General features: G+C 48.2%; 1 protein-coding gene across 5 annotated transcripts in view; it reads left to right on the top strand.

Annotated features, from left to right (window-relative positions):
• Nucleotides 1–26,715, top strand: part of LOC146808892 (phospholipase A2 inhibitor gamma subunit B-like) — a 460,033-nt gene that overhangs the window by 420,218 nt on the left and 13,100 nt on the right. For 3 of the 5 annotated variants that reach the window (XM_085615705.1, XM_085615707.1, XM_085615703.1), the window contains one exon: nucleotides 1,099–1,248. In XM_085615705.1, coding sequence (XP_085471831.1) covers nucleotides 1,099–1,248 — 150 coding nt within the window. The remainder of the gene's footprint in view (nucleotides 1–1,098; nucleotides 1,249–26,715) is intronic. The other 2 variants (XM_085615706.1, XM_085615704.1) reach the window with 1 other exon arrangement.

Here is a 26,715-nt window from a genome sequence, read left to right as displayed (position 1 = left end):
AGCTGACGCATTGCACCGCATCAAGAGAAGAGTCTCGCATCGAGGAAGAAGCATGTCGCCATCGCAGCCATCATAGTTGCCGCATTGCACCGCATCAAGAAAAGCGCCTCGCATCCACGGAGAAGCGTGCCGCCGTCGGAGCTGCTGTCGTCACATTGCGTAAAGGGGTGACGCCGCTGCAGCATTGCACCGAGCGGAAGCGTCTCGCATCATCGGAGAAGAGTGCCGCTGCCAAGGACGCTGTCGTCGCATCGCGTAAAGGGTGTCGCCACTGCAGCTGAAGCATCGAGTCGAGTCTTCTCACAGTATCAGAGAAGCGCGCCGCATCGGGAAGATCTTCACGTCTTTATTTCTTTGCACCAAAATCTTCAACGCATCAACATCGTTGCAACACTTTTGTTGCCCTGCATGTCGCATCTGAAAGGTACATTGACTCAAAGTGTCGCATTTAAGAACTAAAGAGAACTAAGCTAAATTCTACCATCTAAAGTAACAGTTTTGTGTGTTTTTGTTGTTTAATGGTCTTGTGATAAATCTATATAAAGAATACTTATTTTTTATATAAAACCTGTGTGGTGTCCATCTGTAGTGTTGTCACTTGATTCCTGTATGTATTCACAAATGCTTTACACACTGCCTCTGAGATAAGCCTGTCTGCTCGTGCCAAGCTACCAAGGGGGTGAGCAAGGGTTATTTTAGGAGTGTACCCCATTACCCTAACTAGAGGCAAGGGTCCCTATTTGTCACAAGTGCATACCTGTGCCAACTAGAGACCCCCAAGTCTAACAGTTTTGATTAAGCAAATTAATGAAAGTCTTCATTCAGTCATTGATTAGTAGCTTCTTTTAGTTCTTGACAGTCCTAATGTGATGTGTACTGGTTACAAAGTGAATGGTAGCTGGCACATACTGAACTCTAGGAGCTCCTAGCGAATGATTGCTTTCTAGGGAAGAGATTCAAAATGTTACTTCAGCATTGCACTTTAGGGTCGCAGACTGTTCCCAGCTTGGGCAAGAGAAGGACTACGCACTACTGCTCAAAGCTCATAAATCATATATCCAAAAGGATGCTGACCATCTCTTTCTTCTTTCCTTTTAGTTCTCAAAACCAATATCATTCCAAATGGAGTGTTGTGTGACGCTTGCTATTCAAGGAGCTCGTCGTATTGTTCCCCTAAAGACATAATCCCTTGTCAAGGGTTAGAGACTATGTGTGGCATTGTTCAAAGAAAAACTACAGGTAATTATGGTAGGTCTTTTGCTTTCAGTTCTCTTTCAGTCCTGTATGTTTTCCTCACTGTAGCTCCCTACAGCATTGAAATTCATGGCCTCATTTGTTGTCAGACAAAAAGCCCTTTCTGCAGCTAACTCTCATCACTGAAAAGCACTAATCTTGGAAGTGCCAGTCATACTGAACGCTGTTGACATTTAGCTAATCATTGACTTTAGCAAGAACAGCAATCATTAGTGTTTTATTTCCTCTTGTATGATTAGGCATGCCACTTATTGTGTCATGGCTGAAAGTGCACACCCTGTAAAGTGCTAGTTGTGGCATCACTCTTATTTCTATTCACTTTGGGTATTATTATAATTTTGTGAGAAGAGCTGTTATTTTGTTAAACTTAAATGGTATGATAAGTGATATCGCATCACATATATAATCAACTACTGCTGTCTATATATCCCTAGAGTGAAAGCGGTCCCGTAGGGGTTTATTGCTCTCCCTCCAATTTAGCTTCGGACGATGGGGTATCCAAAGATATTGGAGAATACGCCTCACTCACTTATCGTGACATGCTTCATCGTAGGCGTCTTTCCACACCCAGATATGATGGTACTACCTGGGCGGACTCAACCAATGATGTTGTGCCATGCAGTGAACCATATGAGTGATGTTAAAAATACCTTCAGGTATATCCAAACGATGATTATTAGGTGGGTACCTGGGGTATGGGATACAAACGTGAAACAAGCGGGGTTTCTCTGATTGTATTGGTTCAGTGATACCCCCTTTAAAGTGCCAACATGTTTCGACCCACACTCTGAGCCCACATGGGTCTGGGGCCTTCTTCAGGGCTGAATATCTACTCCTAAGTATCCCTGCTCTAGAAAAAAAGCACGCATTTCATGCATAAGAATGAGGTCTAATGGACTCACCTGTATTCACATAGGGGGACGTTATACCTGGCTTAAATCAAGAAAGGCTGCTTCCACCGTGAATTCTTCATTCTATATACTTGGTTTCACATTTTTATCCATTACCGAAGGTACCGACCTAATAAACATGTCGTTTGGGTAAACCTGAAGGTATTTTTAACATCACTCATCTGGTTCCCTGCATGGCCAGTTTTTGCTTCCACAACAATCTTTAGTTGAGTCCGCCTAGGTAGTACCATCTTACCTGGGTGTGGAAAGACGTCTATGATGAAGCATGTCACGATAAGTGAGTGAGAAGTCTTCTACAATATCTTTGGATATCCCATCGCCTGAAGATCATTTGGAGGGAGAGCACTAAACCCCTGCGGGACCACTTTCACGCTTTCTTCCTCTTTATCTGGCAGTCTTGACATCCCTTGGGATATATAGACAGCAGCAGTTGCTTATATGTGATGCGATTGTACCCGGGAGAATGCAACTGACCTGCTTTTCTCTCACTCTCCATTGTGCATAAGATGATAAGTGATATCCCACTCTTCTCTCCCTGGGGATCGCTTGGCTAGTTAAAGAATGAACTTATTCATTTGAAAGCTTTTTTTCCCAAGATAAATAATACAAATTAATTTTTCTGAACTCTCCTATCCCCTTCCCCCTCTTCAACTTCCTCCCCATTATATTTTTGGGTCAGGGTTGCTTATATCTCACAAGTTACTTTGCACTGCTGTTTCTAGACAACATTGTTCCCCCAAGCAGGCTGCTGGAGGTGTCTCATCAGAATATCTCACCTCAAGCCTCCTTCCTGCCCCTCTATCTGAGACCCAGGAAGATCCCCATCTGTGTCTGTAAGAAATTACATGTGCGTGGTTAATGCATATACATGTTTAAGGCAAGCGTTGTTCCGCTTGTGTTGAAATGTCACGTGTGGTTTAGCCTGCGTTGTTGATGCTGATCCCGCTTAACCGTCTGTTAGCTTGGCACAAAAGCAGTTATGCTTAAGTTAGAGTTACTGTGTAAAGTATATATGCAGCACACAAACTGGAATAAACTGAAAACACAACACTAAACAAATCCCATACCAATTTAGAAGACTAGAGTACATTTTAGCAAATTATTTGAAAACAAAATTAGAAAAAATCCTATCAGTAGAGCCAGAGTGCCAACCGCGGACATCTTGTCACGCAAGATCGGGTCAAAGTCGAAAAATTTGGCAGACCATAACTGAATGTGGATCGAATACCAAAAGTGGATTGGCCCGATCAGCGCTTACCTTTGGACTTGAAAGTCATTTAAGAAAAAAGTATCTGGATAAGGTAAAGCTCAGCGGGGCAAAGCTGCAGGCGGTGTCCAAGGAGGAGGCGTTGTCGTTCAGGGAGCCTCTGGCTAAAGTCCCAGTGAAGATTTCCATGTTCGGACTATGGGCCTGATTACGATCTTGACAGATGGGATACTCCGTCACAAAAATGACGGATATCCCATTCGTCATATTAAAGGTTCCATTATATCCTATGGAAGTTGGAATATGGCAGACAGAATATCCTCACGTTTGTGACGGAGTATCCCATCCGCCAATTTTGTTAGCAGGCCTTTAGTCTATCTTTTGGAAGTTGAAACCCTTCAGCTGGATGATGCAGGAGGCTGTCGCTGACGAGGGCTCTACGAGGCCAGATACCCCTTCTGTAAAGGACCACTGAACATGATTTGCTACTGCAGAGAAGAACGTAGTGAGAGCTGCCATGAAGTCATACCGACTAGTGATGTACCTTGGGCAGATAGACTAGCAGATTGGTCCTGTTGTCATCTCAATTCCCAGTGGAGCTTTTAGGCCCAAATATTTCAAGTCCTAAGTTTTGGATTTTGGCTATCTAGACACCTTTAACACCACCACTAATGGTCCAGGACTGGAGGGGCACCGCTTAGGGGTTAGGACTCGCTTATGCTGTGTCCAGAGGCGGATTCTGCATCTGTTCCAGGCTCTTCCTTTGCACCCACCTTCGGGTATGATCCCCAAATTGCAAGCGGAAATCATGCACGTCATATGGCAGGGCCGTAAACCTAGGATGAAAAAGAGTTTCAGCCTCTTACTGCCCTATCAGGGTGGGCTGGGCATACCTAACCTCCAGTTATACTTTCAAGCGGCGCAGTTAAGGCACCTAGTAGAATGGATTGAACGGAATCGGTGAGACATTGGCTATTTCAGGATAGGGCGGTGGTGCATACCTCGTTGATGAAGATTCCATTATTAAAGAAAGCCCATAGACCCCGGAGCCTCTATGTATCTGACATCACACGGACAACCATGTCAACATGGGATCAGACTAACCTTAAGCACCAGCTCACAACATTTCTGCTCCCCCCTGACCCCACTGTTTGATAACTTAGACTTTGAGCCAGGATTAGGGGAAACAACAATTCTAGCATGGCGTCAGTCCCAGTGCCGCTCCATGGGCCACTTTTCTGATGTCGAAGGGTACTTTCATTCCCACAAATAAAAACAGACTATGGCATTCCCGAGACAGAGCGCATACGGTACATACAGCTTAGACACTGGGTCCTACAGCCACACAACAGAGCTGCAGCTAGTCGACATCTCACCTCTTATGAGAGGGGGCTGTTGTCAAAGTCCTCTTAAAAGGGAATAATCTCCGACCTATAGAAGTTGCTGAACGCTCGAAATACACATTCATACCATGCCGGACGTGGGGAAAAGGGATATAGGGAGATCCCTCAGCAACAAGGAGTTAGAGGGCATATGTTACAGGGCACGCCACACTGCCAGCAGCATGGCGTTGCCAGACACACTCACGAAAGTAATTAGTTATTGGTAATATACGTCTTGCTCTAATTCCACCACTGTTTTTATTTTCTCGTGCCTGCCTGTTCCTTTCGCTGCTGCTGCCCCTGCGCCCCTCCCCCCGGAATTCCCCCGCTCCCGCCTCCCAGCCTCTCCTCCCTCCCACCTCCCCTACTTTATGGTGGCCGTGCGCAGCAGGCGCGCCAAAGGCAAGCCCGTCTGCGCTCGTCCGCGACCTGACCACGGCCAGCGCCAGAAACCCTGGACCTCCCACTACCCATCGCTACGATACCACCACCCTCCTGGCACTCAACCTTGGAAGACTTAGAGAATGCCAACAGGCCTCTCCGAACAAGACCCACGGCAAGTTCTCCTGCCTCTACTGCTGCCAGACCCTCACCGCCACTCCGGCCTCCAACACCGCCGACTCCAGCACCGGCGACACCCTAAAATACATCCTCCTCAATGTATGCTCCGTACACAAACACGCCATGGAAATCTGGAACCTACTTGACTCTCTCTCGCCCGACATCGCCTTCTTCACAGAGACCTGGACTACGCAACCTCCGCCCCGGACATCAGCACCGCCAACCCAGACGAATACAAGACCCAGAAGAAAGACCGCCCCAACCACCCAGGAGGGGGCCTCGCCATCGCCCACAAGAGCGCCCTCTGCCTCACCCACTTCTAGCGAAACCTTCCCCTCCGCCGAACACCTGCACTTCCAGATCCAGATCACCCCCAAAGACACACTCCAAGGAACCCTCGACTACAGACCCCCCCGGCCCCCGAACACCCTTTGCCACCACCATTACCGACTTTATCGCACTCCACGCCATCGCCTCAACAAACGACATACTCATTGGAGACCTGAACTTCCACCTCGACAAACCCAGTGACCCAAACTCCACTATCCTTTCTGACAACCTCGCCAGCATCTGACTTAAACAACTCGTCAACACACCGAACCGCAGAGCAGGACACACCCTCGACTCCATCTTCGCGGCAGGAAACAGAGTCCACACAACGCAGCCGCTATGGACCGACCACCACTGCATACACTTCGCCATCAACAAACCCAAGGCACCCAAACCAGCCCCACGCCCACCACAAAGGAACTGAAGCAGGGTTACCGACAAGCAACTTAACTCCACCCTCACCCGAGACAACCACACCTGGGCAAACGACGCAGCAAGAGAACTCCGCACCTGGATCTCCAACTGCGCAGATGAGCTCCCTCCGCTACGCAACCCCGACTGACAATGCCCCAGGAAAGCTGCATGGTTCACCACCGCTCTCCAAGAAGCCAGACACACCTGCAGACACCTGGAGACGAACTGGAGAAACACCAAGACAGCCGAAAACCACAACACCTACAAGGACACCATGACGGACTACCACAACCAGATCAGAGCCACCAAGAGGAACTTCACCCACAACACAATCCTGGCCAACTCCACCAACTCTAAGGAACTTTTCAGTGTCATTCAAGAATTCACCAACCCACGCAGCGAAGCCACAGACATCACCCAATCCCAAGACCTCTGCGACAAGCTTGGAACCTATTTCCACCTGAAGATCTAAAACCTCTATGACAACTTCATCGGCCATCCACCAGGCGCCACAAACGCCCCTCCTCCCCCCCCCCAAAGAAACACCAGCCAGCCCATCATCTCCAACTAGACACTAATCACGGCCGAAGACACCGCCTAGACCATAAAAAGCATCCACTCAGGGGCCCCCACCGACCCCTGCCCCCCTCACATATACCACAGAGCTGCGGCGCCATCGCACCTGAACGACAACGCACCATCAACACCACCTTCAAAACAGGCACCTTCCCAGACGACTGAAAGCGCGCAGAAGTCAGACCCCTGCTCAAGAAGCCCACAGCTGACCCCACCAACCTCAAGAACAACCGGCCCATCTCGCTCCTCCCCTTCGCAGCCAAAGTTGCGGAGAAAACAGTCAACAGGAAACTGATACGATTCATTGAAGAGAATGCCGTCCTCTACCCATCCCAATCCGGATTCCGAAGCAACCACAGCACAGAGACCGCCCTACTCTCCGCCACAGACGATATCCGCACCCTCCTGGACCAAGGCCACTGCGCAGCCCTCATCCTACTCGACCCCGTCTCCCACCGCACACTAGTCGCCAGACTACACCACGCAGGCATACAAGGAACAGCCCTGGACTGCATCTGATCATTCCTCACTGGAAGAAGCCAAAGGATCAGATTTCCACCCTTCCTCTCCGACCCCACGAAAATCCCCTGCGCAGTCCCACAGGGTTCATCACTGAGCCCTACCTTCTTCAACATCGACATGGCCCCCCTCGCAGCCTTCGTCCGACAACACGGCTTCAACATCGATACCGACGCCAACGACAACCAGCTCATCCTCTTCCTCACCTAAGACCCCACCACTGCTAAACTCAACTTCCAGAAAGGAATGCAAGACATCACAGTCTGGATGACGAACAGCTGCCTGAAGCTCAGCGCTGAGAAGATAGAAGTCCTCGTCCTTGGTACCACCCTTTCTGCATGGAACAGCACCTGGTGGCCGACTGCCCTCGGAAGCCCACCTACCCCCTCAGACCACGCCAAGAACCTCGGCATCGCACTCGACTCATCACTCACCATGAACCGACAGGTCAACGACGTCACCTCCAGCTGCTTCAACACCTTCCGCATCCTCCGCAAGACCTTCAAATGGATCCCCCCGAGTCAAGGAAGAGTCACTCACGCACTCATCACCATCAGACTGGACTATGGAAACGCACTCTACACTGGCATCAACAAGTACCTACTCCCCAAACTCCAGACAATACAGAACACCGCCGCCAGACTCGTCATCAGCATCCTGCCATCACAAACTCAGCAGCCAACACCTACGAAGTCTCCACTGGCTCCCTCACTCACACCTACAAATGCCAACACAACAACGGACCCAAATACCTCAAAGACAGAATCAACTTCCAGGTACCCAAAAGAAACCTCCGATCTTCCAACCTCGCACTGGCCGAAACCCCGCTCATCCACAGAGCCAGAGCAGGCGGAAGATCCTTCTCTCACATTTCAGCCAAGACCTGGAAGGAGCTACCGGCAGACATCAGACGCGCCCCCTCACTGAAAACCTTCAGGAAGACTCTCAAGACCTGGCTCTTTGGCTAAACAGATCTGCGGACCCCGGCTCAGCGCCTTGAGACCCTCACGGGTGAGTAGCGCGCTTACAATTCCCTGATTGATTGATTGATATGCCGGACAGGGTGCATAAGATTAACACATCCTCTAGCGCAGTTTGCTGGAGAAATTGCGGGGAGACAGGTACATTGGTTCACCTATTATGGAACTGTCCCCACATTCAAAATTATTGGACAAAAATATTAGATGAAATCGACAAACACCCAGATTGCTCCGATTCCCGGAACACATTCTGTTGGGTGTACCGGACCCATTGGCATACCCACTGAAGTCCAGGAGGGGTCGACTGATAGGAATGGCATTGGGTACGGCCATGCAGGACATACTTGCACACTGGGGGACCCCACAGTCCCCCACATACATGAGTTGGTTGACCTACCTATGGCACATCCAGGGTATGGAAAAAATTAACACTTACACTTGCCGGTAAGGGCGCAGACTTTCACTCCCCATTTAAGCTTTATTGACGCAGGAATTCTACGAGCTCACATGCCCTAAATATCTATGCTTGTTACGGCTGCCAGACGACGGGGCACAACCCGCCCTGGATTAACTCTGGGCTATATAGTTTGGACTTGTGTTTAGCTCTATGCAGGGCTGTTTGGAGGAGGGGTAGGGGTTGTAGGGTGGGTTGGGGTTTTGTTCTCTTATTTTATATATGTTGACTTTGAGCAGTGGCTCTGCGTAGCCCATGTTTAGGTCTCGCATATAGCGTTGCAGTGCAACGCGCTGCCATCGCTCTACGAGGCATGCTGTATACACTATGCTAGGGAAGCTTCATTTAGGCTCTGCCCACTCTCCGCCCATCTTTTTGATTGGGTTAGATCATAGATTGCAGTGTTCTCATTGGTTTTCCCATTGTTAGTCCCTCCTCTTCACGGCCATGTTGTCATTTGTAGACTTGCGAGGCTGTCAGCACCTTTACTGTAATGCTATTTTTTCCTTGTGTTCCCCCCAGCCCTGTCCCGCAGACGGTCACTTTTCACCCCCCTCCCGTTCGTGCCTTTTTCGACTCCCGCACTTTTGTTTTCAATGCAATAGGGCTCGTGTAAATACGAGTCCTATTGCTTTTATAAATGCTTTTTTTACCTGGGATTGGCTGACTCAAATTGGTACTCTATTTTGCCTGACCTATCCAGCATCCATTCGCAAAACAAACGTTACCCGGAAGCAGAAGCGCAGCTGTATCAGGGTCAATATCGGCAGTAGCAGCCCGGTGGCTGTAACACTAATACGTGTTCTGGAGCCATTAACACTCGTTGACTGTCTGGCCGGAGCAATAAACCCCCCGGGAGGGTGTGCTCCGGGACTGAAGAGGGAAGGGGTTCTGACTGAGAGTCACACCAACAAACAAACACAGCTACGCGCACACATACTGTTACATAACGGACGCTACACTTGCAATAAGTACATATCTGCTTTGCTGGTTCAGTTGATTGACTTATGGGCACAAAGCTTTGCATATTTACAGCGCATGAATTATCGTAGTATGTGAAATTCGGTGAAAATTATTATTTTTTTTCCCCTGCTAGATGCACCTCAAGCCTTTTAATTAAAATATGTATTATTAATGCAACTATATTTAAGTTATATTTTTTACAGATATGACTGAACCATTATATGCAAATTGTTTCGCTCGTTCGCAGTAATTTGCTTTTCACATTCTGCGCCTTAATCGAGGTATCCGGTGGCTGCTTTTTTGCACTCCGAGGCGAGCCTGTGACAGCGTGGTGACAAAAGAGTACATATGGGAGTTCTGGAAACAGGAAGCCATAGTGACTTCGGAAGAGACATCACAGAGTGCCACCTCTGCTCTTGACAGCAAACAACACCACAAACTATTTTTGAACTTTTTAATGATATAGTGTATTTTACACACAAGTTAATCAACTATGGTACCAACATATTGCAACGTATGAGAAAATACTTAGGGGAGGGTAGAAGGCTGAAAACACCGTGTCTAAAATCCAAAATTTTCGGCCCTCATTTTAAAAAAAAATATTTCTAGAGCCTTTTATTTTATATAGAAATGCTTCCGTGTCTAATTGGGAACATATTTCTAAAATGCTATTTTCCATATTATAAGCTCAACTGTTTTTCTTAACACATGAGATCATCCTTTTTGCTCTTAATAAAGTCCATAATTAAGTGTTTCTGCTTTGTTCAGTAAGACACTTCAAACACAGCGGAGCCCTAGTGCTGGCGCATTTATGTGAGGCTGAGCGTGTGTTGTGGTTGTTGCCATTATAAGTCGAGGTTTCTCTTCTGTGAAATGTTTTCTCACGCTCTCAAGTAACAGAACAATCTTCACCAGCCTTTAGAAATCCATTAAAGTTAAACATATCGATCAAAATGCATCAGAACCCATTCTATTGCTATCTGCAAGCGATCAATAACATTATTAGCTTTATCTTGCCCAAGCAGCCATGTGATTCTATTACATCTGGAAGGAGTAAGCTCTTTCACACGTAGTAAACTAGCAATGGACTTGATGTACAAGAAAAAGCAGACCGCAGTCAGTTAATTTGTCAGCCAAGGATATGCGCATTAGTGGTTGCCATTTGTTCTGATTTGTATTTATATGTAGTGCTTCATAACGCCGGCGAGGTGCCAGAACACGTTTGCGGTCTGATTCCATGCTATACCATGAGCAATTCTTGGGTTGAGCTGCAGTGAGGTACCCCATACTATTTACTGCATCCATTTCATTGTCAAGCCATTTCCTCTTTAGCATTTTCTCAAGGACCACGATTTAATGCAGACCATCTCATTGTTTGTGAGTTTATTGTAAGCAATACAATTAAATCAAATATAGGTGATAATGTATGGATAATATTTTCTTAGGATATGGTTAGGGTATCACAAGCATGCAATAATAAGGAAGAGAAGCACTTGCCCAATGGGGTGCTGGCAGAATTGTGCATCCTTATGATCTAACTATTATTAGGTATTTATTTATTTAATTAATTAACAGGTCCTTTTGCATATTGAACAGGATTTTTTTCATTTGTGGCATGGCCGTAACACATAGCAAATGAATGGTTTGGGGGATAATTGCAAAGCACCACTCATCCAGGCAGGCTTCTTTTGTTCACGCACAGCAGCAACACAAGATGTTATGTCTTGGTGGTTGACCTCTATCCAACAATGGAGCAATAGGTGCTTGCTACTAGAAATTGCAGACTGCCAACATTTCTGTGCTTCCTCTTAGATAAAAGCCTCAACCTGCGACCTCACATACATGTGCTAGCTGAGGTAGAACCACACCAATTGAGACTACTGAGAGGAATCAAACACCTCACCCAAAAATACTTCTAACAGGTGATTCAAGGGCTCATTCTCGCAAGACTATACCGTGGCATCTTCCTGCTACATAGTATTGCCAAATTCCACGAACACTTCTTAGGGTAATGCACCATTAGTAAGTGTCAGGCTCATCATTTTCGGGGCGAGAAAGCATGGTCACATATGCCTACGGCTGACCGCACTAAAGTAACTACAATTTGAGGCAAGGAGCCAATTCATGATTGCCTACATCGTCTACAAAGCTCTGCATAAAGGAACCCAAGCAATCTGGCCCTCAAAATAAACATTTCTTAATTTCAACGAATAACCAGTGAACAGAAGATTTACTACTGGAATCCCCGTCGTTCAGATACAACTTTGAGACTGTAATTCTCAGAAAACTCACCTGAGGTCTAGAACTCCTTGTTGCCGACAATTAGAATTCTGACCTCCTTGTAGCCTACAGAAAGGTGTTGAAGTGTTTTCTACTCTAGCGCTCCTTCTCCCCACAGTGGAACCTTTCTTCCCAGTACTGACTTTCATGCCACCGCCAATGGTTTAGTGCACTATTGTAAATGCCTTACCGATTTCTCCTCCACCGCCTTCCAAAACACTGATTGCGTATCATCTTTAATAAAGGCTCATTCAAGCATTCCTCAAATAACTTAACAAATTGTAAAGGGAATTTTGCCAGTTCAAAGCAGGTGAAATATACTGGTGAAACTCTGGTCCAAAATGAAGAGAAACATGAAGGATTTGATACAGAAAAACTGATTATCCCAGGATTCCCATTTTCTCGTAACCAAAGGTGGTCTTCCCCCTTCAGAATTAAGAATGTGCACAGTATCGTTAATTCTGAATGGGGAAATACCAGGCGGGTTACTGGCTGGCATGGACTCTGGGAATCGTTTGATTTTACTTCTTCTTGAAACTTACTGTCACATATATTGCAATTTACTGTTGTTCTGTTTGAAGAAAATCAACAACATTTTTTAAAAGAACAAGTCTACTCTGGAGGGTTTGCCCCTGACCTCTGAAACACGCATTTGCAATGCAATAGGTCTCGTATTTACGTGAGTTTTAGCTATTGGCATTGTAAATGACAATGACGTTTATTTATGTTTTGGTTTTTAAAATGTAAATAAAAGACATTGTCATTTACAATGCCAAGCTTAAACACGCACCTATTGCATTGCAAATGCTTGTATTTGATTACTTCTCCTCATTGGATTTTGATATTTCTTAAAAAGATGCGGCAGCTGTCCAGCCAGTGCTAAGGAGTTGCTTGCATGCCACACATTTCATCTGCAGTGTGCTTTATTCCACGAGGCCAAAAGGCACTTGTATTTAAAGCCAGACCGATTCACATCAACACTGCTTGTTCTGTCTCTAGTTCAGCGACATTCGACCACTGCCAAGTAGACAAAGCATCAGTTCTGCTCGTATCCAAACCAGTGGTTGGGGCACTCTGAATATGTTATTTTTTTTAAATCATAAAAACAACATTTCCAGCATGCTTAGTGCCAATATGCCTTTTGTTACTAAGTTGTTTATTATCTCAACAACCAACTTGTTGTCTATAACAAGCACAATTTTCTTGGCAGACGATTCTTTGAATACAAATAAACAGCCACAAAACTGGGAAGAACTCCAGAAAGGATATGACGTGTTTCCTATCTTTCCAGCTCTGTATCCATTCATCTGAGCATCTCTTCCTGCCTTAGCATAGCCAACCTGCTGTATCTGAATATACATTAGCATGGCTGCTGACTGGGTCCCTGAGGGGAGAGCCTTGAATTCTTCCACAAACCCATGCCACTTCTACGGGTCTTGGCTAATCTTTTTCAAAATCCTCGTGCCTTTGTGAGTTTTGCTCGCCCATAACTTGGCCAGTGGGAGGTGTCTGGAAAGCACTCAGTTCAAATTGCACAGTGATTGTTGCATCATCTTTGGCTCACATGTTTCTCTCCCTTGCCTTTTCACTAGGGCCCCTAGTATTAACCTGGAGGCCATCAACACTGAGACTAGTTCAATGTACAAAAATGTCAATTTGTTTGTGGGCCCTTCCCTTTATTTAGATGGAGACAACCCAAATGTTATTTCTTCCTCCTCAAATGCAGACTTAAGTGCCTTACATACATTGCTCCCAAGTCTTTGCTCTGCCTACAAGAAGGATATCGTCAGGGCTGTAAGTATGATTAGTGCTGCAGGTGCAGGTGATTTGGGGCCCAGGGTTGGTAGGGACCCCTGTGCCGATTATTGCAGTCTGTTACGAAGAACACTGCAGGTGGGGTTTCATTCTCCATGCTTACATAAGGGCCCATAGCATCCTTGCTACTCGACTGAAGTTGGCCAGCACCTACCAAGAACTGGGCAGTCCCTTGACCACCAATTTCAGGAATGTGCAAAACATCTGTAAATCAGCATAGGATCTATCTATTTATCTATCTACAGATGCACAATGTGTAACACGGTTGAGTGTAGGGAAGGGCATTGATGCATGAGGGGCAAAGCCTTAAGTATTTTTATATATTCTGAACATCTCCAGATCTGGTTTATTCCATGGCATTTGTTCAGGTATATTTATCTTAACAAGTGTAGGAGAGTAGGGTCTGCTATCCTATGGTCACCCCAAATTTTTGCTTTTTGCTTCACTGGTTTTTGACATATTGAGGCTGTGGGCCTGCTAACCAGACCCCCCAGCCTGCTGTTCTCTCTACTAAATTGACACTATGCACTATAGGTGCATAACCAATTGGAATTGGATCACCCTGTGAGCCCCTGTACCAGTGTACACTAGGTACCCAGGGCATTGGTGTATCTAAGGCCTACCAGGGGCTGAAGCATGTATTATGCCACCCCTGGCCTGGCCTAGCAATCTGACACAACTGGCTGATCACTCAGCTGGGGTAAGTTGGTGTAACCACCTCTTACTTAGGTGTAGTATACCTATACCTAACCTTAAATGGGACACATGGTAACCTATAAGTCACTCCTATGGCAGGCCTTGACAATCCTGAAGGCAGAGTGCTTGGTTCCATGTGAGATGGTGCTCTGGCATGAGCTGAGCCTGTCTGCAGTGGTCGGAACAACTTCCTTCTACCGTTTCCAGATATCGTCATACCATAAACTCTTAAGTGCATTATGAACCTCGCGGTTAAATGCTATCTTTGGTTTGGCTTTATCAAAACATGTCGAGTAAGGTGTCATACGAATTGGAATACTAACCCCTCGCCAATTCTGGCGACGGGGTTAGCACTCCACCCTTATAGAGGGACACGACATTTACAGTACCTGAAACCCGGGTAAAATCAGACATAGCCTCAGCTCCACAAAATGGACGCTGCCACCACCGACACAAGTCTGCCCTCCTGCTGCTGGGAGTCCTTCCAGCTTGGGAGACGTGGACAAAGGGTTTCCTGCCAGGGGAGGTGCGTGCACCACCCCAGACAGGATTTTGTGTATTGGTCAGGTAGGGCTTGAATGGAATCAGACATGCCTGAGGCTCACAAGGAGCCTCGGTGCATATGCCAGTTCAAACCGGTCCTGGGGCACACCAGCCCCGGACCTGGGGCGAGCTGGACAAAGGATTGGGGGTGTAACCACCCCTCTTCCTGGTCCCACCCTTAGGGAGGGACCTAGCAGTTAGTCCGGCCCCTAGAATCCGCTTAAAGGTAGGAGCTGTGTCCTAAGACTTCAGACATCCTGGAATCAACTTACTACAAAGACGAAGACGGGAACTTCGACGCTCTACTGCACAGAGGACAGAAGGAAATCTCCCCTATGGTCAGGGAGTGACCATCTTGCTAACGCAAGCACCAACCAGCTACTCGACGTCTGCTTTGCCGCCGCCTCCTGCCGGAGCCCGAGCCCAGAGCCCGACAAGAACTGGACCTGCAGACCTCTCACAGCCCGATCCACAGTCCCTGCAAAGAAGGAACCCGTGGAGGCACCGAGACACGTGGAGCCAGCCATCTTGAAAGACCGACGACAAGCTGCAAGCGCGACAACAGAGGCTCCCTCCAAGTTGTGCTTTGGGTCCTGAGAAGCCCAACACCCGAGCAGCATCTGCATCAAAGGTGAGCCCTCCAGCATCTCCACGATCTGCGTGGGGCCCCTCTGCACTTTGCATCTCGATGCGCCTGCCCGGTCCCTGGCCCGTTGGCTAGTGGCCATTTTGGTGACGAACCTTGAACACTACGATGCTGGTCTGGTTGCTCCAGACTGGCCCCTACTTCCCTCCAAAGGAGCAGCCCCTCTGACCTTGCTGGTCCGAGTAAACAGCTTTCTTCATTCTTCACGGCTTCTGCTTTTGCCAAGGCTTGTTTGCTTCCTTCGAGTCGCCGACACCGCCGACAGCGAGAGCCTGCGTGGGACAGCTTGTGAACCGACTCCTGGACGTCGTCGACCTTCAGGGACCACGTGGCTGCGGAGACAAGCTACACCTCATCACCTGTTTGCACCCGACATCGCCTGGTACCTACCTGGTGCCACGCCGGTCACTGGCTAGTGACTGGGAACACTGTCCCCTCTGCTTTCAGGTCTTCTACAACTCCGATCCACCCTTGGATCCACCGCATCTCTTCTGGACCGACCGCCTGCAGCATCTTTGTCATCAGGCTCCATTGAATCGATAGACGAAACCCGACGCACTTCGAGACCTATGCACCCGCTTCCTGTGGGTGAGGTAAAGCTGGCACTCCGGTGCCCAAGTGTAGAGAAACATCTCTAGTATCTGTGTTTTAAGTCTTAAGTTTGTAGTCCATCCAGAAGACCCTTCTAGCAGTAACTTTTGAACTTTTACACACCCATTGAAAACCTATGGGAGCCCGCGTGTAACTTTCCTCACTGCACACGCGACCCGTGGACCTCCTGGTCACTAACTGAAGTTAGCTCCTTGTAGGCCCAGCAATTCTAGAGGCCCTAGGCCTTTTCCCTTTCCTGTTCGTGGTACTTATACCACTATTTTAGTATATGGTTTGATCGGCCACCAGGGCCTATCCATATAAAGTGCAACTTCTGTATACTGTAATACTTTCTTGTTTAACGATTTGTGCTCCTGTGCTCATAAAGAGTCTAGGGGATACTTTGAGTAATAAATACATATATATTTTGAATATATATCTGTGTGGTGTCCTTTCATTGGTATAAAGGGGGGTTACATATGGTAAAACAGCTTGCTTAACACGCTTTAACGAGTTTAGCCTCAAAGACTGCTTAGCCTACGCTACCACTAGGGCAGCTAGTCCCAAAAGGTTGACTTACAACCACACCATAAGGGTTGCTTGGCATGGTACAAGGTGGTCACTTTAACTAGTGAACAGCATATACCAGGCCAACTTCTCACAACAAGCATAATTCAATCAAACCCAGGCTGCAAGGGGTTACATTTATGAAGCAAGGTAAAAATAACACTAAAGACGCCAGGGCCCAGATTTACTGATAATTTCGATTCTCCTATTAACATGACTAGAGAATCTGGATTTCATTAAAGACGCGGAGGCTAACATTATGCATATCACTTTTAATGCGCCTCCAAGCAGCCGCATACATCATAAAGCAAAGCTTCCATAAAGAACGTTAAGAATAGATAAAAGGCATGAGACCATAACATTCTGCCTCTTTTAAATGGCGTGAAACAGGATAAATTCCTCCAAAACTTGTAACGTTAATGTGTAGAAACAGAATAAAGTTTCCTTAAAGAAATGCAAACATCTTTGATAAAACATCAGGCGAGGCAGGAAACCGAGGGTGATGAAGGAAATGAAGTCTAAGTCCTGATATTATGAGAGATTATCTGAAATATAAAGAAGAGATGTAAGTAAATTCTGATAAAATAAATGATAAATTAGGTGAGCAAACAATGTGATTAAAAGAAGCATACAAAGAGAAAAAACATTAATCACATTTATTAAAAATACATTTATATAATATTTCAATTCAAACTTATTTAGATTTGTTATACTGAATAGATAAGGTTAAATGAAAAGGGAAAGAGGAGGGAGGGATAATGTTAGCCTCCGTGTCTTTAATGAAATCCAAATTCTCTAGTCATGTTAATAGGAGAATCACAATTTCATTACAAGACCGGAGGCTACCATTATGCATGTTGGTAGCTTTGTAAGACTACGTCGGACGTATGAGAAATTGGTTTGCCATAATGTTGAGCAAAAGTTCTAGCATTAGACCAGTCAGCAGCCTTAAGGATATCGTCCAACTTACCTCCGGACCAGAAAGACTTACTGGCCATTGCACCTCTGATAGAGTGAGCTTTGAACATATTGAGATCAATACCTGCTAAATTCATAACAATTTTAACCCACCTAGAAATAGAACTAGAGTAGATAGCTCTGTGAGGTTTTACAAAGGAAATAAGTAACTGATTCACACCTAGAGGGCGAAGAGAATTCATTCTACAGTCGTATTCTTTCATACAATCAACAACACATAGTTTAGGGCCAGAATCAAAACAAGGGTAAAAGATGGAATCGGGAGGAGGAGCCTAGCGCGTGATCAAGATGGCCGCGTGAGCTCAGAGCTCCCGAGACCCTCGCTCCCTCCGGCATATATCCTGTGCAGCATCCTGTTTTTAACACCCGGAATATTGGAGGCGAGCCGTTGCCGAGGTGATAGCCGCTGTCCGGACTGAAATCGCTCACCGGAGGCCGAAGTTGTGCTACATGGAAGTTTGTGCCCTACTCCCCTGAAGATGCCCGGGACTTGCGCTGGCACAGTGCCCGTGCACTAATTTAACAACAGCTGCCGTGCGAGGGGCGAGCCATCGGGAGGAAGGTGTTATCACTTTCACTTTCGCTTTCCTGTCTCTATCGCGCCCTGGCCTGGGTGTGAGTTGCGCCAGTCACTTGCTGCATGGTTGTCTTCTCTGTATGGGCAAGGAGACTGTCTCTGCGGCAGATTACGATGTCGACCAAATCGGACGCCGAAAAACAGAAGCCCAAGAGTACCAGGCGGGGAGGATACACCCAAACCAACAACATGGACCGCTATGCCCAGCAGAAGGGGTCACCGGGCGGATCGGGACGGGCACTGGAAGCCTTGAAGGACGGTTCGCCCCCCGCCACGGAACCAACCCTGCAGGACATCATGGGGGCCATCGAGGGGATGCAGTCCTCTATCGGGCAACAATTTGAGACCCTGGCGCATAAAGTGGACACCATCTCGATTGACGTCAACTTGATTCGGGCAGACCTGGGGAAAACTAATGAGCTGGTTCAGTCCTTGGACCTTAAAACCTCTGGCCTCCTGGGCGATGTCTCTGACCTGCAGCTGGAAGTCCGTACCTTGAGGACCGCAAATGACCACTTTACCCGGCGGTTGGAAGAGTTCGAAGGCCGGGCACGGCGCAATAACGTGCGCATTATTGGGGTCCCGGAAAACTCGGAGGAACAGTCGGTGGACCTGTTTGTGGAGGACTTGGTGGTGAACCATCTGGCGCCCAAAGGCCTTAGTAAGTTCTTTACTGTCGAACGGGCCCACAGAGTCCCTGGTGGGAGGCCCAAGGTGGGGGCCCCTCCGAGACCGATTGTCGCCAGGATCTTTAATTTCAGGGACCGGGATGCCATTCTACAAGCATCACGGGTGTCCGGCCCGATGACTTTTCAGAACACCACAGTGAGTTTCTATCCGGACTTTACCCAGATGGTGCAAAAGCAACGACAAGGCTTCCTGGCGGTCAAGAGAAGGCTAAGAGAGATGGGACTGACGTATGCCATGCTCTTCCCGGCCAGGTTGCGTGTGGTGTTCGAAGGGCGGACTTTCTTTTTTGAATCACCGGACATGGTCGGAGACTGGCTGGACACATTGCCCCAAAGACGGACTAGCGGGGAACATGCCGGTGGAGCAGAAGGTGGCGGCGACGAACAATGAGCGAGGACTTGGGTGCTAGATCTCCGGTTCCTCCGGGAGGGTGATAGTCCGGGGGGTGGCGGGGGTAGGAAGGGAGCTTTTTCCTCCTCTGGGGTTCTTTTTGTAGATTAGTCTTTGTATGGGGCGACAGGCACACTGCAGGTTGGGGGGCCTTTTAGAGCTTACGCAGGGGTGCAGGGTGGGGGGTGGATTGGGGTTGTTGTTGTGGTTGTTGTTGTTTTTTGTTATGCAAGGCGTAGTGATGCAAGCTTTTGTAGCTCGAGTGCGGTTCTACGGGGGGGGTGGAGATCTCCTTACATTTTGGGATGGGGGGTAGGGGCTTAAAGATACTCAGTTGAAATGTTAACGGCCTGGGGGATCGTATTAAGTGTGGGATTGTCCTGCAATTTCTGAAGCGCTGCTCCCCTGATATCGTCTTATTGCAAGAGACGCACTTGATAGGTAACACGTGCTATGCACTCAACAGGAAGGGCTACAAATTTGTCGCACACTCGGGGTTTTCCTCGGGCTCTAGAGGGGCTGGAATACTTGTCAGGTCCTCTCTGCCGTTTGAGGTTGACTCCACTACTGTTGATGACAGGGGACGATTTGCGGCTGTGGCGGGGAGGTGGGAGGGTAGGACGCTGGTCCTGGTGTCGGTTTATGTCCCTCCTGCGCTGCAACCTTCCACATTTGCGGACTTGGAGAGGGCTTTGTTGGATCTCCCAGAGGGAATGTTGGTGGTGGGTGGTGACTTCAATGCGGTTGGGTCCGGATTGCTTGATAGACACCCGCCAAGAAGCTCGGGGGGGGGGGCTCAGAAATGGCTTCCGGACTTTGTAGATACCCTTGGTCTGGTTGATTGTTGGAGACTGCTGCATCCCACACAGCGGCAGTACACTTTCCACTCCGGGGCGCATGGCAGTCTCTCTAGAATTGATTATGTGTTTACCCTGGCCGCGCACGCCTCCTTTGTGTCTGAGGCCAGGCACATGGCTCGGGGTATTTCTGACCATTCGCCGTGTGGATCTGTATGGATGTTGGTGGAGGAGTGGGGGGTAGGGTGGCTCCGATTAACCCATGGTATTTCCGGGACCCTAAGACTCGTAGTGCGGTGCTGAAGGCGGTCGATCGTTATTTCCAGGAAAATCTCGGCTCGGTCACGTCTGCGGTGTCTTTGTGGGAAGCGTTCAAAACTGTGCTGAGAGGAGAGGCCCTCTCCTTGATAGCGGCAGCCAAACGTCGGCGAGATGCGGAGGTCGCTCAGATCGAGGCGGAGATGGAGGCTCTAGATTTGGCATTGGAGGAGGAGGTCACGGCAGCGGCGCTGCACAATTTGAGCCTTAAGCAGTCGGAGTATAAGGCGCTGGTGACGGATGCGGCCAAAGCCCTGAGTAGGGAACAGCGGGGCCGACTGTACGACGTCGGGGACAAGGCCGGGAAATTAATAGCGTGGCTGGATAAAAAGGAGCGGGTCAATCGTGTGGTGCCAGACCTTGTAACAGAGGGTGGCGTCGTTGTCGCGGAGCTGGATGGCATAGTCAAGTGCTTCGCAGATTACTTCCGCACGGTCTATACCTCTGTGTCGGACAGGCCGGTGGAAGACTCGTGTGAACTTCTGCGCGATCTTGCTCTGCCTTGCCTCTCCGACATAGACAGGGAAGATCTAGATGGCGATATCACAGTTGACGAAATCGCGGGTGCTATCCGTTCACTGCGCCCGGGCAAGGCCTCGGGCCCGAATGGCCTGCCAATTGAGTTCTACAAACTCCGGCCGGACAAGATCGCTCCACATCTGCGAGCTATGTTCGTGGAGGCGCGGGAGACGGGATGCCTTCCATTCGACCAACGCCTGGCGACAATTGTGGTCATACATAAAGATGGCAAGCCCAGGAACAAGTGCAGCTCATATAGGCCGATCTCGCTCCTTAATGCCGAGCCGAAGATCCTCGCTAAAATCCTTGCCAACCGTTTGATCAGGGTGATCGGGGACCTGATCCACCCTGACCAATCTGGTTTCATCCCGCATCGTAACACTGCGTTGAATCTTAGGCGCATCCATGGCGTGATCGCAAGGGCGGGGACGCTGCGGGAGCCGACCATTGTGGCAGCACTCGACGCCACGATGGCTTTTGACACGGTAGAGTGGGCATACCTGTGGGCTGCGCTTGCAAAATTCGGCTTCGGACCTGGCTTTGTTGGCTGGGTGAGACTACTGTATGAAGGACCTCTCGCTAAAGTCGCGGTCAACGGTAGGGCGCCCCGTCCTTTTGAGCTGGGGAGGGGCACCAGACAGGGCTGTCCCTTGTCGCCACTGTTTGCTCTCGCTCTTGAACCGCTGGCGGCTTGGATACGATGGCACCCAGATGTGAGGGGGATTCGATGGTCACCAGACCATGAGGACCGCATCTCCCTTTATGCTGATGATATTCTGCTCTACCTCACTTCACCCAGGAAGTCTCTCATAGTTGTTTGTGACATCTTGACTTCTTTTGGGAGGAACTCGGGTCTAACCATTAACTGGGGGAAGTCATATCTGTATGCCCTGTGTGGAGACGTCCCGATTCTCCCGCGGAATTGCCCGATTCAGATCGCCCGGGAGGGTTTCTTGTATCTTGGGATCTATATCTCTACCGACCCAACCGTACGATACGAGAGAAACCTGCTCCCTCCGTTGACACGCCTGCGGCGGGATGTGGCGGGCTGGCGGCGGCTGCCGCTTTCCCTCCTTGGCCGTGCTGTGCTGTTCAAAATGATGTCTCTTCCCCGTTTTCTCTATGCCCTGCAGAATACCCAGGAGCTGGTTCCGGCCAGCTACTTTCGGGAGGTTGAGAGCCTCCAGCGCTCGTTGCTGTGGGATGGCCGTCCGCGCATAGCGATAGCAAAACTAAGCCTTCCGTGGTACGATGGGGGTATCGCGCTTCCTGACATCAGAAGATACTATTAGGCCTCTCAACTGAGTGCGATCAATCATGGAGTCTACGGTCCGGCGCTGAGCCCTGGCTTTGCTATGGACCGGTGGTTGCTGCGCGGGGGTAGTTACTTTAGAGCACTCTACTCCAGGTCAACAGATGGGTCCCTCACGGGGCCAACCAGGGTGGCGGTGCACGTGTGGAAGGCAGTCACGAACTCGTTGGGTTGGAAGGATAGGCTCACCCTCGCCACTCCGCTGTTTGACTCTGATATGTTGGGGAAACTTTGGCACACGAAGGGATTCGAGAAATGGGATCTGATCGGCATCTCCAGGGTGGGGGACCTGCTGGCTAAGGGGCGGATTAAGTCGTTTGACGAGCTCCGGACGGAGTACGCACTGGAGGGTACGGAATATTTCCGGTACGCACAGGTGCGCCATGCTCTGCGGTCCGTCCTCGTCGAGGGGGAGAAGGTGCCTGAGTCCTCTCCCTTGGAGGATCGGATCCTGGACGGCCATATGCCGGAGAGTACAATCTCCTTAATTTACAAGAAGCTTGTTAATGTCCGGACCGACCTCCTCCTGGGGGTGCGGGATCAGTGGACTAGGGACGGCCTTGAGCTGGACGATGAGGATTGGCAGTACGCCGTCTCCTCTCCCAAGGAGGTCGCGATCCCCGCACGCTTAAGGCTGGTCCAGCTTAAGATACTTCATAGGGTCTACGTCACTGGGCCCGACTGATTCATATGTGTTTCTCCGATGATGGGTTATGTAAGAGGGGCTGCGGGATGGTGGGCACCTTTCTGCATATCATATGGGAATGTGGTGTGATTGCGGAGTTCTGGAAGCGAATTCATGTAGTGATGCAGGAGGTCACGGGTATTGCACTGCTGCCAGAGGCGCGGCGCTGTCTTCTGAATGTTTGGGGTCCCACTGATTATGACGCTGCGCAGACTCAATGGGTGACCCTAGGAAATATGGTGGCCAAGCGAGATATAGCGCGACTGTGGGGCTCCCAGAGACCTCCCACTCTGGATGCATGGAGGGACAATATGGACTGGAGCATGTTTGGGGAGAAAACGGTGTATAGTGCCCGGGGGAGACCTAAGAAATGGCATAAGATATGGGGACGATGGAACCAGTATAGGGGTGATATATGTCTGCCCCCGGCTACTGAACCACTAGAGGAGCAACTTTCCCCCTAGCCACACTTCCAACTTGGGATTTTCACGATACAAATATGCTAGAATGTTAGCGCCTCTGCTTCTCCCTCATCCTCCCGACCGGTGGCTTTGACCTGATTTCGGGAACTGGCACAAGTTTATTGTGTATTCTGCCTTGCTTGTAGTGTTTATTGTAGGTTGTTTTCAAAAACGGAACCTTTGTCTTTTTCCTGTACTAGAGCTATGGACGCTTTCATGTGTTGCTTGATTAGCTGCCGAACCTCCGGGATGTCGGCTGAATAGCTGTGTTCCTGACTGGTATAAATAAAGGTTTTTAAAAAAAAAAAAAAAAAAAGATGGAATCGGACATAGTCTTGGTTCTTCTAAAGAGATCGAAATTGACTCCGAACATGTTGTAGGATCTATTAGATATTTCAAGAGCTTTAACGTCAGAGACTCTACGACAGGATATTAAGCAAGGTAAAGTAGTGAGTTTGATAGAAAGGTTTTTATTGTTTAGAAGTGTATTAATAGGCCAGTTTGAAAAGAGATCAAGAATTAAGTTGACATCCCAAAGGGATTGGTATCTAGGCCTAGGAGGTCTCCGGAGTCTGATGCTTTTGAGAACTCTGCAGATAATTGCATTTTTACCAATTATCTTACCATTAACGAGGGAGTGACCTGCTGAGATGGCAGATCTGTAACAATTAATAGATCTATAACTAAGGCCCCTTTCGAATTGCTCTACAAGAAAATTGACTATATCAACGATAGGTGCTTCAGCGGAATCCAGATTCCTGTCCAAGCACCAATGAACCCATGATTTCCATATGATGTTATACCGGTAGTGCGTGCCGGGTGCCCAAGACTCTCCGAGGAGAGTTGAAGCTGTTGACGAAAGTCTTGAGAGATCGTTGGATCTTCTGACACTCTCCAGGCAAGAAGGTGGAGCTTCCCTGTTTGAACCATGGGGTGAAGACGACCGTCTATGTCTGTAAGAAGATCCACTATGGAGGGAATTAGGAAGGGGAGGTAGTAACTCATTTCCAGGGTAGTTGGAAACCAAGCCTGAGAAGGCCAGAAAGGGGTGATCAAAACGATCGAGCATCGGTGTTGTCTGACTTTCTGAAGGACCCATTGGATCATTGAAAAGGGAGGGAAAGCATAACCGTTGGTGCCTTCCCAAGGTTGGAGAAAGGCATTCACTGCCAGAGCACCCGGGTCTGGCATCCAACTCTAGTAATTCTTGAGTTGGAATGTCAACCTGCTGGCAAAGAGATCTATTCCCAGAGGACCCCATAAGTTGTTGAGAGAGTTGAATACAGAGACGTTGAGTTTCCAGTCGCTGTAGTCGAAGAGGAACCTTGAGTTCCAATCTGCGGATACTTTTGTTTTTCCTGGGAGATATTCGGCTCTTATATTTTGTGTTCCAGACAGAACATCCAAAGATTCTTGGCTAGATTCGAGAGGTCTGTAGATTTGGTTCCACCTAGGCGAATTATATACGCAATTGCGGACATGTTGTCCATCTTTAGAATGACGGATCTGCCTTGAATGGATTGTTTGAAACTCATCAAGGCATAGAGACCGGCTGTCAATTCCAAGAAGTTTATATGGTGTGAGGATTCTTCCAGAGACTCCGCCAGTGTTCTGGTCTTGGAAGCAAGCTCCCCAGCCATGAAGGCTGGCATCGGATTCTAATACAAATTCTGGTGCTGAACCAAAAATTGCTTTCCCATTCCATGCGTCTAGGTTGTCTAACCACCAGTTCAGTTTCAGTCTTGCTTCTTTGTCTAAAGAGATGAGGTCCCCGTACCAGAGGCCCAATTAAAGGGCCCTGGCTTTTACTCTCTGAAGGGCACAATAATTTAAGGGGCCTGGAAAAATAACTTGGATGGAAGAGGAAAGGAGGCCTAGTAACCTGGCTAATTCCCTTAAGGAAAATTCCTGAAGTTTCAGAATGTGTCTTACCTCTTTCTTGATTTTTGATATTTTCTTTGGTGGAAGTAGAAGAAGGCATTTTATGGTATCTACGGTAAAACCCAGGAATTCTAAGTTTCTGGAAGGAGAAAGGATTGACTTTTATCTGTTTATGATGAATCCCAGGTTTTCTAATGGGTCCATAACAGTTTTCAGGTCCTGAATGATCTGAGAGTGGTCTAGAGATAGAATGAGGATATCGTCTAGGTAAATTATCATACGAATACCTTTTTTTTAGGGATGAGGCGATTGATCTCATGACCTTGGTGAAACACCAAGGGGCCGATGAGAGACCGAAAGGAAGGGCTTTGAATTGAAAGAGATGGGTTTTTCCACAAGAATTGAAGGAAGGGTTGGTGGACCTTGGCCATAGGGATGGTGAAGTAAGCGTCCTTCAGGTCTAATTTGACAAGCCAATCTCCCTCTAGGAGTAAGTCTCTGAGGAGGTGAATACCTTCCATTTTGAAATGTCTGTAAACGAGGAATTTGTTGAGATTCCTTGGATTTATGACAGGTCTCCAACCTTTCTCTTTTTTTTTGACGAGGAAGAGGGTGCTTATAAATCTTAGCATCTCTAGGGGGACTTCTACTATAGCGCCCTTCTGAAGCATGGTGGAGATTTCCTCCTCTATTATTTTTTCCTGATCTAGAGTAAGAGGAATCTCTTTAGGGAAAGAAGATTGGTAAGGAGTTTGGGTAAAGTCTATCATGAACCCTCTCACAGTGTTTAGAACCCATGGGTCTTGGGTTATTAAATTCCAATTGTGGAAGAAAAGTTTAAGTCTCCCGCCTACTTTGGGGGAAAGGGGAGGAAGAGGGAAGGTAGGAGTTGTACTCACTTTGTGTGTTGTTGTCAATAGATGTACCTCTGGATCTGAAGTTTCTGGAGTGAAAACCTCTTCCTCTTTGTGGAAAGAATTGAGGGGTATTCAAAGGTTGCAATCCCCTTCCGCCATATTCTCTTCCTCTAGGGTAGGGCCTGCGGTTGAATCGGCCGGAAGACAGGCTCGTCTACCGGTCCTGCCGAAAAGGTTATTGGAGTTAAAAACTCTTTTCATGTTCTGGTGAGCTTTATCTAAAGCCGTAAAGGTCGAGACATATTTGCCTAGTGTTTTAATCATGTCTTCTCCAAAGAGCAAGCCCTTAGGGTTGATGGAGAGTTCTTTGTCTGCTAAATCGCTTAATTTAGGGCTAATTTTAGTGAGGACTACTCTTCTCCTCTCTGAGTTGAGGCTGGCCTTAGCATTCCCTAGTAGTACGAGAGCTCTCTGGCTAAGACCTCTAATTACTTCAGGGTTTAGCGGGGTGCCATTAATGTGGCTATCTTCAGTTATATCGATAATTCTTGCGAGGGGGCC

The sequence above is a fragment of the Triturus cristatus genome, chromosome 7 (genome assembly GCF_964204655.1).
Source record: "Triturus cristatus chromosome 7, aTriCri1.1, whole genome shotgun sequence".
NCBI classification, from domain to species: Eukaryota; Metazoa; Chordata; class Amphibia; order Caudata; family Salamandridae; genus Triturus; species Triturus cristatus.
This window is presented reverse-complemented; position numbering and strand designations above follow the sequence as displayed.